Source organism: Neopelma chrysocephalum, unplaced genomic scaffold (assembly GCF_003984885.1).
Source record: "Neopelma chrysocephalum unplaced genomic scaffold, ASM398488v2 Primary Assembly neopelma1_96770, whole genome shotgun sequence".
Lineage (NCBI taxonomy): Eukaryota > Metazoa > Chordata > Aves > Passeriformes > Pipridae > Neopelma > Neopelma chrysocephalum.
The window spans coordinates 332,389-349,639 of NW_020925414.1; the positions used below are offsets into that span (position 1 = coordinate 332,389).

The window sequence follows — 17,251 nt, forward strand, 5'->3', positions numbered from 1 at the left end:
GTACTTCTCATACAAAGTAGTCAGAGCCGAAGCAAGTATAACCCAACTGGGTTGTTGCCTTCCTTTTTGCAATCTCTTGATTTCAGATTCCAGTTGTTATATCTTTCCTTTCTATATGGACAGTTACAGATACTGCAGACTTTTTGGCAGCTCTTGTGAATCTTAGACTCTCAAGCTGCGCACTTAAGAGAAAACTTAATTTTTATTTTACAATGAAGACCCAAAATAATGTACATGGTTATGTAGGATAATTTGAATATGAAAAGTGAGTAAACCAGAAAGGCACAAATGTCTGGAGGGAACCTATCTTTTTATTTTTATTTAACAAACTCACTTCTCATTTCTGAACAGACTGATTTTCAATGCTAGGTATGTGACAAATGCATCTTATCCTCACACAAGGTATAGATAGCATGGTCAGTCGTTTGACCTGGGGATTTCCATGGCAAGGGGATCCCAAAGCTGCACAGCACTGAAAATATAATGCCCTTTCCCAGATGATGTTAGACAGGGGAGCTGGTTGGGATATGGTGGTAGCATGAAAGCCTGCACATCAGCATGCTTTGGAGCCACATGTGAACTCCCGAGAACAGCAGAAAGACAGTTAGCAGTAGTGCTTTCTTCAGTCTGGTCAAGAAAACAGGCGCACAAGAGCAAACCATATACAGATTGCTGCACCCAGAAGAAAAAGAAAGAGCACTCCTTAAAATATCTTGCAAACTTTATGGCACAGCAGCTTGATCTCCAATCTTGTCTGTGGTTCTGAACTGCAGACCTCTGGGGTCCAATCCTTGCTTCAGTTTGTATGGTGTGGAAACAAGCATTTGGCCTTAGAAGTCTTGTTTATAGAAAAGAGAGGTGGGGCTTATTCAAGACTTAGGACAACAGTTTAAAAAATCCCACACAACACCTAACCAGCTTGTGGTTTTTAATACCACAGAGTATTATCAAGCTCATTCAAATGTTGAAAGTACTCTTTTGAGTAGGAAAAACTGTAATGTTCAAGGATATTACTTAAGATAAGAACTTCAGTGTGGAAGACTGAATGTCATCCTTGCCTCCAGTGTCCTCAGAAGCATCTTGCAGTGGCAACTATGAGGGTCTGCTTTCATGCTAACATGAAAGGACCTCAGCCTGATCTAGCATTGCACTGTTAATATATTTCTGTTCTATATTTCAGCTTTCATAAGGCTAAAGCAAATTCTTTTCAAATAGATTTTACGGGATTATACCGTTGCTTCATTAACACACATTTTTATTACATATTTTCAATAATTTCCTGCTAATCTCTCAAAAAAAATTAAGAAGCCTCTTCCTTCAATGAAACTGGAGTCATTCAGTATCTATCTGTAGCTGATGCCATTCAAAAAATGGGCAGATAAGAGACTATTTGAAGTGATAAAATTTCTCGTAAAGAGCAGTGGCACTCTGCACACTGCCTCTTATGGAAACTGACTACAGAATGAGTTTATGCATCCAAATGAAATTCAGATCAGTGAGAGAAGAGCTTCAAATTGCACACAGCAAAGAAAAGAAAATAAAGTCACAAATCAGACAAAAAATGTTGGTTTCAAGACAATTCTATAACTTTAAATAAATTAATAATTAACCAAGCAATCTTTCTCAGAATTTATTTTCATAAATTTTTAAATGTGTATATTTATTTTAGCTTACCTGTTTTATAAGGAATTAGTATCCTTTACCTATAAATGTAAATCTTATAGATATATGGGATATATAGAGTATAAATAGATACAAAACTAGATAGAATACAGAACTATAGTACACTTATATAGAATACATATTCCATAGATATAAATAAATCACTACTTTTCAGTGATATATCAAGAAACATTTCTTAATCTTGAATGAAAGGGAAATACAGTTCAGAAAACTGGTACTTCTACTGCACTACATCCTATTATATAATACAGTGTTTCCAACAATATTATAGAATGGTGATTTTAAATTCTTTTATTCCATTTTAACTAGTTTAGGTGGGGATTTTTTTATCCTAACTGTCATGCATTATTTCACAAAGCTCCTAAAATCTCATCATTTGAATTTAGGGTTCAAAAACTATGCAAAATGTCTGTTATAGACTTCTATAATGGTTGGTGACAGAGAAGTCTTTTATTTTTTGCAGCATGAACTTTAAGGCCAAGGACCAGCTGAAGTCTTACTCTGTCAACACTGGAGGGAAACATTTCCTGAAATCTCAATTTTCCAGGAAACTCAGGAAAAGCTAAGAAAGAAGAATGTCTATCATTATCAATCAAGGAGTGTCTGACCCGGACAGCTTAAAGGACTAGAATCTCTAACTGTTCTCCTTTTATTATTCTAAGACTCTTCCACTAAGAACAACCTAGGATCTTTCAAAAATTGTATGAGAAAGCAGATGGCTATAAAAATTCAAAGACTACAATCTGCTTTACCTCCAGGTTTGGTTTTTTTTTCCAAAAAAGAGAAAAAGAAGATATAGAAATTACCCTATAGATGTTAATAATTGTCTGGGGTGGGAGTCGGGGAACAGGGAGGCTAGCTTCTAAGTAAACAATGCAAAAAAAGAAAAAGAGGTCCCTGCTGATGTACAACAATAAAAGCAGTTTTCTCAGCAGTGTCAGCTCAGCAAGCCTGAGGGTCCGTATTTTAAATCCCAGTGGCCTGACGTCACTCACCCTGACGGTGTATGTGAAGGAAGCTATCTCTCCGCAGTGACCGACCTGAAAAGTGTTTTCAAAGCCCAGTGGGCTAATGTCACTCACACCGACGGTAGATGGTGGGATCTCTCAGGGTGGCAGCCTGGGGGAAGTGAGCTGCAACACCAGCAGCCGACCATCACTCACTCTGATGGCAGGGGGTCAGCTGGGATTCTTTGGTGGCCTCCCGGGCAATAGTTAAAAAGAAGATTTTGGTTCACATGTCAATGTCTAACTTGAAAGCAGTGAGTATAAAAAGTGATTTTTTTTTTTAAATTGTGTTTCACCAGTGGCAGTAATGCAGCCAGAAAGGGGAGTTCCCCTGTGAGGGCGTTTGATTGCATGTGAATGGGGCTGGCTATGCCTGGTTTTAATTTTTTTCTCCTGTATGAGCTGAGATATTTTCTTCCCCCGTATCAAAGGGGGGGTGAGGGGTGGAAATTAAATCCAGACAGCTCCAACTGCACTTTACATTTCATATGCAATCAAACAGACTTTGAGAATACCTTCAGCTACCTTACCAACCTGTCTGCCATATAAAGAATTTAAATAAATACTAAAATCCCAAAACATCATGTTCTTATGCTAACTCATCTTTTAATGCAGAAACTTACATTTGGGGAAAACTCTGCAATTAAATTTACCCTGATACCTAAAGCATGGTAAGGTTTGCAAAGGACTACATAGGAGTAGTCTCTGTCCCACTGCAAACACTAAAGAAAAAAAACCTGCAAGCATAAGTGCAGCTGATATTTCATCAGTAAAATAAATTATTCTGGACAGAATGAAGCCAAAAGAACCACTACTTACAGAGGAAGCTCTTTACAAAGATAAACTTTTCAAAATAAAATTTTCAAACCAAAACATAGTATTTTAAAAACTAAATTTTGGTCCTATGAGAGTTAATTAATGTGAATTCCTTAGTGTATGCTAAGCTGTCATGCTTGGATATCTGAACAGTCAGAACCTGAGAGATATTCAACACTGAAATTATAGTTTCTGTATGTAAAATCAATGCAACCAACAAGCAAAATGGAACCGGGAATACATGCAGCTATAGCCAGTATAATCAACTCTCTTGTATGTTGTATGCCTTTTCTACCAGTTCTTCACCGCATTAGGCTGTTGAGATCATTGAGAGTGATGCTATTGTTTCCTACATAGTTCCTCTATGCCACCCAGAAGAAAACAAATTAATTCAAAGCAACAATACATTAAGGAATAGCTCCCGAGTTCTGCTTTTCACTGTTAACTGCAGTTCATTTGAGACTATGAATTTATTTGTACCAGAAGTGATTTGCTTGGGCATGGAGTAAAGCTATGCAACTTCAGTCCTGCAGGAAAAAAGTAAAAGGTTAAATTTTCTTCTCCAATTCTCACATATCTGAAGAAAGACTATAATTCTAACTCTGCATAGTTAAGCTAATAAATTTTCTCATAGAGTGAGACAATAGGAACTGTGAGCATACTGTACAGCACAATAAGTGTTGGCACATGAACTATTTCAGTCTTGAGGGACAGCGTTTCACAGTATATCAGTGACAGAAGATCAGCTTGCAGCCAGAATTATGAATGAAAAGTTTAAGCCTTTGTGAAAGTATTGACTTGGAATGATACTTCTGCAGTCACCTCAAAAATTGATGCATTGAATTATTTTGGGGAATATGGCATTTAACACTTCATTTTCTAAAACTGCAATGCACACAAATTCATTAGTTTAACCTCAGACATGATGATTAAAAAAGGTGTTGTATTATATGGGTGAATAGATTTACACAGATTTAAGCAAACCAGATAAAACAGTATACATTCAGCCTATGCAGGAGTATTTTACAGGTCTTCTTATTAACTCCGGGAAGTAGTGGGAGACAGAAAAATTCATGTCTCTCCCTTTCTCAGGCACCAGACTGCAAGGGACTGTTGGTGCATATTAATTTCATGGTAAACTGTGTGCTTGGAATTGTCACAAATGCTGTCCCTGGAGAGCTATGGTTATTTGTCTCGTAATAGTCTCTCATGATTTTGTGACTACTATACAATAATACTTCATCAACAAATGCTACGGTTACTTTTAAATTAGTAAACAAACAGCATAAGTATCCCTGATGCAGCTCAGCTTACATGGCACTGCACACATCCGTGGAGCTAAAGTCTTTCTCCTCTTCTTCCCTACTCCAAAAAAAACAACCTAAAACCCAGAATGGCCTCATCCACACGGCTTATTAGGAACAGTCCCAGGCCCATGCTTGTTCCCAGACTGTGCTCAGACATTGTTTGGGATGGTGCTAATTGGTCAGGGTCAAAACGGTTTCAGGGACTGTGCTAGCAATTAGCAGAACATTCACTTACACACATACTCGAGCCCATAAGCTGTGATCTAGCACAGGACCATCCTGTCTCTGCTGCCAAAGGCAGCTCCTGAATTTGGCACCCTCCTTTGACACATTCAGTTAACAAAGCGGCATCTTCAAATTCCAGCTGCTGTGGGCTACCTCTGTGCTTCCCTCACCCACAGAAGAGGTAGCAGGGAGAGCAGAAGTTCAAAGAACTGGGTCACATGAAACATAGGAGCCTTCACGTGCTGCCCAAGCCACTGACACCATCTCTGACAGTGGAAGACAGACACAAAGTTGGATCGATCCAAAAGATCTTCAACTGAGCTACGATAATCTGCCAGCTAATAAAAAGTAGAAAGACACAGACAATTTACCTCTGTTTACAATGGAGCCCTCAAGGGCAACCAGCTTCACTGAACCACTGGTGCCTTTGAACAGCTATAAACTGTTCCTCTGCTTCCAGAAATGACAGAACATTTCTCCTTGCTAAAGCACCACAAAAGAGAAAAGTTTGGATTAGATTAAGTAAATCTGAGTTGGTGTGAATACTGTCATCAGTCACGCATTGGACAAAGACTTTAGACAGGAGAGAAGAATTAATGAATTTCGTGAGATGCAGATATTCTCACTATGTCTTATCTGCATATGACTGAAGTTCTAGTGTCAGATAACACGCATCTGATAACTGATACAGCTAGAAAAAAAAAATCACAGAAAACTTTGGGATTCAGCTTTTCAACTGTTTCTCTCAAACTCCCTGGAGACAAACTGGTTAAGTTCAAAAGTTTGGAGCATTTTGCCACCTGCACTTAACAAAAGACACCCCAATCCCATATAAGCCATTTCAATTCATCATTGCTACAAAATTACTCCTGTTGTCCGTCTCACTACATCTGACTTTGAACATATTCACTAATGATTGAAAAATTAATTTTAAATGGTCCTGATTGTAAACCCCACCAAATTTGTAAATCACTGTCATTATTGGGTCTCCGTATTATGCTGCCCAGACAGATTTTTCCCTTTTCTTCTTTTTCTGCAGCATTGTTATTGTTTTGAAAGGAAAAAGAAGTATATACTTTCATTTTCCCACAATTCAGAAATATTCAATAGGAAGAAAGCATAGAAAATTACATATTTTAGAGTGGAAAGTTTGAATACGATGACTTGCAGTTACCTAATAAAAAGACTATGAAGTAATGGCTCTAGGTCTGGCATTTCACTAGAATTACATAATACAAGGCTGTTGCTTGTTTGTTCTCATTGGAAACTAATGCTCTGTTGATTTGATACTGTTGAAGACATTTGCTGAAAGTTTGTTTAGCATTTCATTAGAACTATTTTTACATTTTCCTTTATTTAGGGCATGAAAATACTGAAGTTACTTGCCTGTGCAGAAGTTTTGTATCTGACCCTGTCAAACCATTCTGTCAAAACTGAGCGCAAGACTTGCTTCTCCTGGAGGAACACATAAACAGTTAGTCAAGACCAACAGGGTTTTCCTCCAGTTGGAATGACATCACTTTTTATCCTTCCTTTAACAAACTTCTAAATATTTTTTCAGTTTTTCAGTAAAATTGAAGCCGAAAATTTATCTAAGCTTTTTTTGAAAATGTCAACAGATTTTTAAGATAAAGAGAATTAGAATAATTTTGGGGATACCATCTTTTTTCACCCCCAGAACCAAAACCTTTTCAGTACTTCACAATGTTGCAGATCCTACTGTAACATCATGTGTTTTTGGAAACTTCATTTGAGCTTTTGGCACTAAACATAATCATACTTGACTCTTGATTTATAGCAACCTCTCTTCTTTAACCATGTCCACAGCACTGTAATTCTTCCAGGGCGTAAGTACTGTTATTCACTTGCTGTTCATGGTTAATGTATTAAAAATACAACTCTAAGAGACATGGGGTCTTGCTAGCCTTCGTTGCTTGAATAAAGGAAATAAGGCCGGAATTGTTTTCAAAATAGAACAGAGCTCCTAAAAGTACCACAGTATGTTAGAGACTAAGAAGTATGTTAAAAACAGGTGCAAGATAATGTAGCAGCGCTTCCATGTCTTTGTACAGAGTGCACCATTTTGTCTGTGAAAAATAATGGGAAAGAATGGGGTGAGAAATACTTGCCTCCGCATCCCCCCCCCCCCCGCCCCCGTGCCCAGGCAGGAGGTCTCCAGGCACTGGGGACACCCATGCCCAGAGGTCACCAGCCAGCCCAGACATCTGCCCTCCCTTGGGCTTGTCCCCTGCCACTGAGAATCATAGAATGATAGAATTAATTATTAAGGGGTTGGAATGGACCCTAAAGATCATCTAGTCCCAACCCCCATACCATGGGCAGGGATACCTTCCACTAGACCAGCCTGCTCAAGGCTTTATCCAACCTGGTCTTGAACAGCAACAGGGTTGGGGCATCCAAACTTCCCTGAGCAACCTGTTCTAGTGTCTCACCACCCTCAAAGTAAAGAGTTTCTTCCTAACATCTAACCTAAATTTCCCCTCTTTCAGTGTGTAACCATAAAGAAGATGGTGTCACAACCAAAGCTGTCACAAAATGTTTCCCGCACAAACGTGTGGCTGACGAAAAGGGGCGTCTGTGCCCAAAACACGTGAACATCTCCTCCCATGGGCTCAGGGTATCAGGCCTGCCATCCTTCCGTGCCAGCAGCCCTTGTCGCTCCTGCCTCTGCCCACCCCTCTCTCCATGTCTCCCTGTCCCGGTCCCCTTCCTCGCCCGCCCCTCCCACCGCCTCTTTTCGCCCTCACCTTCGCGTTTCCTGCCGGGGCGGAGAAGGTTTGTCCCTGCGGCGCCGCCGTCTCGTAGCGGCTCCGCTCAGCGTCATGGCGCCGTCTCTCTCAATGTCAGCGGCCCTGAGGCGCCTCCTCGCCCGGAGCGGTGCGGCCGCGGCCCGTCCGCCGCCGCCCAGGTAACGGCACCGCGGCCGCCCTGCCGCCCGCGTCGCGGGCACCGCGGCGCTCCGGTACCCGCGGGGGCCCGAGGAGCCCGTCCCTGGCCTGGGGCTGCGCCGCGGCCGTGCCGGGCCGGGGGGGCTGCGCAGGGCCGGGCCGCGGGCGGGGGGCGGCCGGGGGGGCGAGAGGCAGAGTCTTTCTCTGTGTCTGTCCTTGTCTGGCCTTGTGTGTCTGTGTCTGGCCCTGAGTGTCCTTGTCTGTCCTTGCCGCCCGGCTAGCGGTGACCGCCCGCCCAGTGTCCTTGCGGCGCCGGAGGTCGAGAGGTGGTGACAGGGCCTCATTGCCGAGGAGCCTCCCCTCGACAGCAGCCCTTCTCCGAGATTTGCACCCCACTGTCCTGTTCTGTACCCTGTAGCCTTTTCTCTTCACTCCCTCCTCCAAATACGTTACGTCTTTATGGGGGTGCATAGCTGCTTCTTCACTGATCTCCTAAAAATAATGCTGGAAATAGCTGTATAATTTTTGGTGGCTCATTGTTGTTTGTTTCTTTAATGCAGAGGTGTGTGTTAAAAGCCCAGTACATGACCTAACCTGCAGTCGAAGATGCATGCGTATGTTTCCTGCTGTGCATCTCACAGGACTTAGGCTTTTGTAAGACTCCCTTCTGGCAGTGAGAAGTAATGTAGTTCAATACCATTAGCTGTGATTTGGAGGGTTTGCTTTTCAGTGCTACTCTGGTCTCTACTAACTCTACAAGTTAGTTTCAGTAATTTTATTTAAATCTGTGGGGGTCTTTATACATGTATGTATGTGTGTATATATAAACACAGAGAAAGCTATATATGCACACATAGAGAAAAAGGAACTATAACCATATTTTTTCACATTTTTATGCTCTCATTGCCCCATTAATTCCTTCTACCTTCTCCTTTTTAAAATGGCACCTGTTTTATGGCGTTGAAAGTTAGTTCTCAGTCTCCTAAATATGCTTTTGAATCTGTGAGTATGAATTTTGTAATTCCTCTATGCTAATGCAGAAACTTACTGTTCGTGTTCAACTGCTTGTTTCTGCCCATCTCTGTGGTTTTGACAGAACTGCTGCCTGTGCCATGTGGTAAATTGGATCAGTCAAGTGATTCAGGTTGAAAATAATTATGTTTGTTTGTTTTAAAGTTTTACCACTCTGTGTTGAAGTAGTTATTTCAGAAAAAATAGTAGGGTGTAGCAGGGGTGGGTATGAACAGCATGGAAATATGAGGTAGGAACTCCTAAGTAGGGATTTCTTTTTTGAAACAGTGTCTTAGGTTCCTTCCCTGCCACAGAGGGAGTAGAAGAATTAGTGTCCCTTAGTGCTTTTAGTAAGAGGGATGTTGAAAATACTCCAGGCCTGAGAGGGACTGGAACTTATGCTTCACATTCCATAGGAGAGTGGCCTTATCATGAATCAGCAGGCTTCTTGGAGAAGTGGGAGAGAAGAACATTATGAGTTTGTCTTACTTCAAGTTTTACACAGCTTTGCAGTCATTGCTTTTTGGAAGAGGGAGAATAAAGTTTTTTGTGGATTGAGGAAAAGACATTTCAAAGTAAAGTACTTTTGGCACTATGAAAGGAATGGTGGCGGCTGTCATTCATTGCATAATTTTTGTAAAGTAATTATTTTCTTGATTAAGTAGGCATGAAACTTAACATCTTTCCTCTTTTGTATGAAAAGAATTCTTAACCAGCCTCTGTAGTCTCCCTCCTTGGGAGTGAGAATCAGTGTACATAATTACAGAAAAGGATTTAGGGCTCAACATTATAAATTCAAGATGTCTTCCTATACTCACAGTGAGGTAATAAAATTAGATGGAAGTGCATGGGAGAAAGCGCATCTCTTGCTTTTGTGCTTTGTCTTACTTCTTGAAAGCCACCGTTGGGTTTATTTTCCTTTTTTAGATACCATAACCTTTCTTAGGGAGCATGTAATCCCTTTTATTTTACCAGAAATACAAATAAATGCCTCAAAGTTTGGCAATTTATAAGTCCTGTCTCCAGCTTTAGTGTCTCACATCTCCCAACCTCACAGAGTTGAATCTTACTGTACGAACTACTTATTTTCCAGTTATAATGATCAGCAAGTGTCCAAAAGCTAGTGGTTTGCAGCATATCTTGCAATTGGATATATGGATCCTGAAATACTGGTTTCCTTTCAGAAAAGTATTTTGACAGATACAGTTTGGTACAAGTAGCTTCTTTGTTTCAGAGTATATTTAAAGTATTTGTCTGTCTAATTTATTATTGGAGTAAAAAGAATGTACTATAGCAGTATGCTAGATGTAGGTCTTAAAGAAAATAAAGTAAATAAAAGCATTAGAATTACTAGCAAAAAAATGGTTGCTGTTCTTAGGACATGACTGAAGAAGATGCTGGAATTGTCAACTGTGAGGGCATTTGAATGATTCTTACATCACTTCAACAGTTTACTTTTGTTTACTTAGATTCAGAGTAAGGTTTGGTTGGTAAAACTTTGTTAAGTTACAGTTTCATGTTATTTACCTAAATTAAGTTATGAGGGGAATATAGCTTATTGTTTGAACACTGTAGGATTAAATTTTAAACCTTCAAGATATAGTTTTATTTGCAGTGGGGTTTTTTTTCTGATTTTTACATGTGAAACTTCTCATAGTTCTCCAGTTTTCAGAACTTCAATTAAATAATAATATATCTTCCTCTGATTTTGAAAAGAATTCCCAAGATCACTTTCCAAGAGTTACAAGAGAAAATCTATTCTGATTTCCATGAGCAATATTTGGTTCTTAGAAATTTTATGACATCTTCTAATACTGATTTTTCAGTACATGTTTAAGCACTTTAACATATGCATGCCCAAGATGCCTGCTGATTATAAACTGGTGACTGGTAACACAACATGGGAATAAGTGTTTGGTCCAAAGTTAAGAGAACATGCAGCAACATTCCTTGTATTTTTATGAAGGTCTGAGTGCCTGTTTTAAATCAGTTGTGCAGTGGTTACTGAGCCCCTCATTTTATCTGGTGGTGAGCCTAGTAGACGTCAGCACCTGGCTTGAGCTCATTCAGAAAGCAAAAGTGCATCCTTAGCTTAAGTCACATTTTGAAGCTTTCGTGTTGTAAGATCTATCAAGGTTTCAGGAGCTTGCAATTATGTTGAACACGCTCTTTGGAGTTTGACCTAAAAGACTACAGTGTTTTCTTGCATTAGAAAATATGGACACGTGAAGCTGGGAAAAGAAACTTCAAACAAATTTCTGCTGTCCTGGGAATCAGATGTTTGTTTCAAAACCACCATTATTTCAGAGAAGCCCTCTTTATCACAGTATAAAGCCCTTTATATCTGCAGTCAGAATATGGAGATATTAATTTCTGTTCCAGAAGCAAAGTATTTTGTGTGTGCAGGTGTAATACCTGACAACATGCTCTCTACGTTTCATGATAATGGATTTTTCATGTCATTTTTCAGATGGATCTCTAAAATGTGTTACCTTCCTCTTGCAAACAGCTGTAAGCTCTTCTAACCAGCTCTGTGGCAACTAGTCATTGTGGGCTCAGAACTGTAGGTTGCTTACCTAAAGTTTGGCATGCCTTTAAAAAAGGCATTATTACATGTGATAACAATTTTTTTCAAAAATATACTGATTTGAGAACCTAATAATCTTCGTTCTCCTTTGAAGATTTGAAGGGGAGTGGAGATACAAATAAAACCCCAAAACTGCACCAAAACAAAAAACAAACAAAACCCCAAAAAAGCTGTGAAGGGTAGCGGTGAAGTTTGTTACCAATAGTATCCTAAAACAGAAGGACATAATACTTTCCTTCAGGGACTAAACCATTTAAAATAGATTCTGATACTGCGTTTGAAAATGACACTTTGTTTTCAAGACAATCCACCAAACATTCTTTATGGAAAAGGCTTTCATGTTGGTATTTCCTAATGCCAAATATTTGATATCTTGAAGTTTGAGAAATATACTTGTAGAACTTGTTGCAGTGAGTTGAAGCACATTTTTTGTCAAATAAATAGTTTAATAGTAAGATTGTGAAATGTCACGTGAATACATGGGGAAGGGGAATTCAAATGCCAGCTGTCAATAGATGGAATTTCAAATCTAAGTTAGCAAAATAATAAAATTTGCTTTAGTGATGGAGGTTTAATATATACTGTGCAGCAGGTTTAACTCATCTGTATTTGATGAAAATTACTGTTTTAAGAGACTGAATTGCTGAGAGGCTTATATAGTTAGCAGGGAAGCATGAAACTGCTCCCAAACAGTTTTTAAGAAAAAAACAAGTTTAAAACAAAGTCTTCTTTTATACTAATAATTTCAGTGATTTGTACAATCTTTAAGAGCTTAACGTTTTATATGTTTTACCCATGTTTTTGTCCTCATGGCGATACACTGGATTTGGATAAGGTTTTAAAATTATTTTGTAAGCATTTGATTCTGAGCGTGTTAAAAAGTATACCTCCAAACTGTCTTAAGATCACATCCTTTATTATTTCTCATAAAAGATACTGCTAAACTAGCAAGAGGCAAGCTGAACAGTTAACATTACCTTCTTTATAATGTGTATTTCCATATTTCCTAAGAAATTAATGGTGTTATTTCTGTCTGAGTTACAAAGTGTAGTTGTTCTCTCCTAGCAGTGTAACAGTGTGTTTATGTACCATTTTGTCATTAGCCACTTCCTAGCTGCAGTAGTTTCTGTGTAAATCTTCCCTTGGCCCATGGGTGGTGTTGAGAAAGTAAATTAACTTTTGACTCAATAAGGCAGACTGTAGGCAGCTCCAGAATGTGTGTGGGCAAACAATTCTTGCAGCTGCTTATTTTTGGAGTATTAACATGAAAGATTTCATAAACAGGTCCTATTCAGTTTTGTAAAAATCAGATTTCATGTATTTTTTATAAGATATTTGAAGACCTGTCTTTTACGAATGTATATTCTATATGTGAATATTTCTGATAATGTCATTTGTAATAAGTCTGTTGAGGTAATCTTCTACTAAATGTTAGCAATGCTATTTGTCTTGAAGTCCAGACTAAAATTTTGCTGCAGAGGATGGCTGTTTAATTTTTCATCTTTTCTATATCTTTCAGTAGTTTCAAAGGAAAAAAATGAGAAAGCTCTTCATGCAGTAGCTCTAATTGTTCTGTCATGTACTCAAAGAGTATTTGTATGTGCTGTGTAAGTTATAGAAAGGAAAATTCTGCAGCAGTGGTGTTTTGTCATATGTCAGTGTTTGTGCCTACCAGAGAGAGAGAGAAATAATCTGAATGTTGTTATCTGAACTGGAATTCAAGAATAAGGTTTGCATTTGAAACGCCAGTGTTGCCTTAAGGGTTTACTCCACTTTAGAAAAGGGTGAGTAATACCAAGACTAGCAGTCTCCTTTCAGAGGGCTAACAGGTGCTTAGATAGTAAGAGTAGTAAAAGAAAGAAAGATAGAATAGTACTAGTGGAGGAGAGGATCAGTGTATAGGTAAGAATACAAGGGATCACACAAATAGGATAACTAATGAGGTTATTTTAATTCTCAAAGGTGAGTTCTCAAAAATGCTTGTAAGATGTGTTTACATTAATAAATAACGGTAAATGGAAAGAAAAGTCACTATTGAAAAACAGGGCACTCAAGTTTCTTTGAAAGTAGACTGACTTTATGTAACTTGGCAGTTTCATTCTATTACTCTTGTAACACAAAATAATTTGTCCTTCAACAATTTAAAAAATTGTTGTCCTAAGATTGCAGATGCAGATACACTATGCAAAAGAAAGGACTTTTTTTTTTTAGCTGGTGCCATGTAATTGTTGCTTGCACTTGTATGTAGAGTAGAAGTTAAAGTTTTGGTGTGATAATTTTTTTTGAAAGTTCTGTTGGAAACACATGGGTTGCTTACATTTCAGCCAAATATTTGTTTTCATCTCAAGACAGATGTATATTGTAGAAGGTATTTAACCACGCTGGCACCCACAACTAAAAACCTGTGTAGTTAGTATGTTTTTAAAACAAAGTAAGATTTAAAATTAGTCATTATAGAGAGACTACGCAGAAATTAAGTCCTTTGCTTTGGTTGCATAGTAATGAGGCTGAAAAACAAGTGCATCCTGCAATATTGTATACAGTGGGAAAAAATCTGTGTTTGATAGGAATTAATGTAGCAAAGTGTCAGGAAGCAGCAAGGGCTGTCTGCTCCTGCGGGTAAGGCAAGCTGGGAGCTGAAGGTGACCACAGTAAGGACAGTGCCCTTACTAAGGAGGACAAGAACCAGAGCCAGGCCTGCAGGTGGGTGCACTAATGATGTCACTTAGGCAAGGGCTGAAGACCGAGAGCTGAGCTTTTAAATGGAACTCCAGGGCCACGGGGGGGGATCATGGAGGTCCAGTGTGAGGTCCTGTGTGAGGCTGGTCATGGCCATTAACACCCGTTAGTGCCCTTAGGATCATGATGCATGGTCTGACAGAGTTTGTCTTCAGGCTGCTAATATTACAGCACTTGAAAACTCAAATTATGTTCTTGCATCTAAGGTGGCACCATTGGTGTATCTTCTCTGCATGTAACTCTGTAGTCAAAAATGTATTGAAATATCATGGGGGTTGTTTCCCTCAGGGGTGTGTGAAAAGGAAGTTGGAAATATGTCAGCAAAAGAACAATGTGAACAGACTGGTCAAGTGATGTGATTAAGGTGTGTGGCATAATGGAGAGTAGCTAAGGTACATGATAACTGCAGAATGGCGACGGTTCAAAGGGGAATTGAGGACGAAAACCTGATGTCAGAAAGGAAATTGAAGAGTAAGGTAGCTGAGACAAGGCAAAGTTCACAAATCAAGTGTGAAATAAATTCATACACAATAATATTAGCTACATTGTCCCATCCTCATCCAGAACAACTGGAGAGAGCATACAGTTCTGAAAAGTGACCCTCTGTATGTCGCATTCCATTTGTGAACATTTGACTGTCTCTAAGTGGCTTGTACTACAAACATAAATTAATATATATCTCTTAAAACAGTTTGTCATAGCTGCCCAACAGCTGAGGCCTACTAGCCAAATAGCTTATTTGACTTTTGTGAACCATCATAAACAAAGATGTAGTTTTCCGGTAACACTTTAAATGATTCTTTTTTGTGCTGTAGTTTACAGCTCAAATGTTTGAAAGCATTAAATAAGAAAGAAGTTGCCTTTGTATATATGCTATATTTTACAGACCTTGTATTATTAGAATAAGAATTAATTAAGCTTGTAAATGCAGTCAAATGGAAAGGCTAAATCAGTAGGAAAGGATAGGGAGGAAATACAGGAGGACCATGCTATGCCAGAAATCAGTTGGCAAACACAGAGGAATCTTTACTTTTTTTTTTTTGTTAATTTTACATGATTCAAAGGCTCTTTTTCAAAATGCACAAACTAAGACAGAGGTGGGTTGTGGAACATTAGTTTCATTCCTCACAGTTTTGAAATTAAGCCCTTTGACTTCTGTTGTTCTTTTTTATAAAGAGCACATTTTTTTAGTTTTGTCAAGTTATATGGATGCCTGAATGTGTATTTGTGAGGAGTCTGACATTTAGAAAGCACAAACAGAGCAAATGTGTCACCTGTGTATTTTATCTTTAATCCCTATATAACTTTTCTCTCTTCCTTTTAACTTTATTAGGCTTTCTAACTAGAGAATATAAAATTCAGTTGATAGTTGATAGTTTATATGGGCTGTGCAACATTTCTAGCATTATTTGTCTTCCGACTGACGTGCCTGTAAGAGGCTTCTGGTTCTTGGGGAGCCTGCTGCTCTCAGGTTGTGAACTGAGGTTAATTCCTAAGATTAGGTCTTCTGGTTTGGAGAGTAATATGTAATCAAATGGTTTATCAGCAACTGTACAGATGGCAGTAGTTGAGAGCTCCTGTCACCTGAGAGCAGTTGGACAGCTTAGAAATTATGTATTCTATTGCTGTAAAAGTAGTACATCAGATCTCCTTTCATAATGAGTTTTATGATTTCTACAAAAAAAAACACTTAAATAATTTTGGGTAGTTTTATTCTTAACACTTTAAGGCCCTCTCTCAAAAGCATTTCTAGTGTGTTTGCTGTTATCTGTCAGAAAACACTGGCATACTTGGAGTCAGGTGCATATGAGGGTCTAGGAGCACTGGCATGACTTTTTCCAGATGTTTAGTTGTAAATAATGACTCAGTTTGTGTCCAAGCACGTTAGAAATGCTTTAGTATCAGCCAGAGATTTGCAGAGAACTGTTTCAGGATGTGCAGCTGTCGCTTGCCACGTACTAACTTGAACCCAAGGTAGCTCTGTGAGTTTTTGCCTGAACCGTTCCTCAGTTCAAACTGTTTTCATTGTGTGAATGCTTATACTCAAAGGCATGGTGGAGACACCTGTATAACTCTGCAGGAGTAGGTTGAGCCTGCCTTTGTGTACTGTCTGCCTGATGTGGAGCCTTCTGAAGGGCTGGTCTTTGTTGTGTGCTCAGTGGTGTCTGCTCAGTTAACTGGCTACTCAAATGGGCCCTGTCTGAGCTGGGGACAGTGTGGGCTTGGTACTAAGCTAACCTTTCTTATTACTTCTTGACTGCAAGAAAGGTGGTTAAATGAGGAAAACTAATGGTGGGCAACTCAAGTCATGTCTTAACAAAGCTGACTTGTGTCCTGGGGGCTTAACTAGAGTTCAGAAGTGGCTACAGTGCTCTGGTCCTGGGGTAGTTCTGGAAGAACTGTGTCTGTCTTTGTGTTGTGGCAGTGGGTCAGCTGATACTTTGTTTGAATATAGATAGGTCAGTAGCATTTTCCAACTGTGGGATAATTGAAGTAGAATCTAAAATAACTAAAATTTGATTGTTTGCTACATAATGAAGGATTTACTAGTTGAAAATTTAACTAATTTCAAAGAATCATAGAATATCTTGAGTTGGAAGAGACCCACAAGGATCACTGAGTCCAACTCCTGGCCCTGCACTGGACAACCCTAAGAATCCCACTATGTGCCTGAGAGCATTGTCCAAACACTTTTTGAACTCTGTCAGGCTTAGTGCTGTGACCACTTCCCTGGGGAGCCTGTTCCAGTACCCAGCCACCCTCTGGGTGGTCTAAACCTCCCCTGACACAGCGTCAGGCCATTCCCTCGGGTCCTGTCACTGGTCACCAGAGAGAAGAGATTAGTGTCTACCCCCATCTTCCCCTCACGAGGAAGTTGTAGACTGCAATGAGGTCCCCCCTCAGTCTCCTCCAGGTGAAACAGCTGCTCCACATGCAGCTTCCCCTCCAGACCTTTCATCATCCTTG

At 39.4% G+C, this 17,251-nt stretch overlaps 1 protein-coding gene across 1 annotated transcript in view; it reads left to right on the top strand.

The window, feature by feature from the left end:
- Positions 1-7,663: 7,663 nt before the first annotated feature.
- Positions 7,664-17,251, top strand: part of NDUFS4 (NADH:ubiquinone oxidoreductase subunit S4) — a 45,057-nt gene continuing 35,469 nt past the window's right edge. Inside the window, exon 1 of the mRNA XM_027709326.1 lies at positions 7,664-7,967. Coding sequence (XP_027565127.1) covers positions 7,666-7,967 — 302 coding nt within the window. The 5' untranslated portion in view covers positions 7,664-7,665. The remainder of the gene's footprint in view (positions 7,968-17,251) is intronic.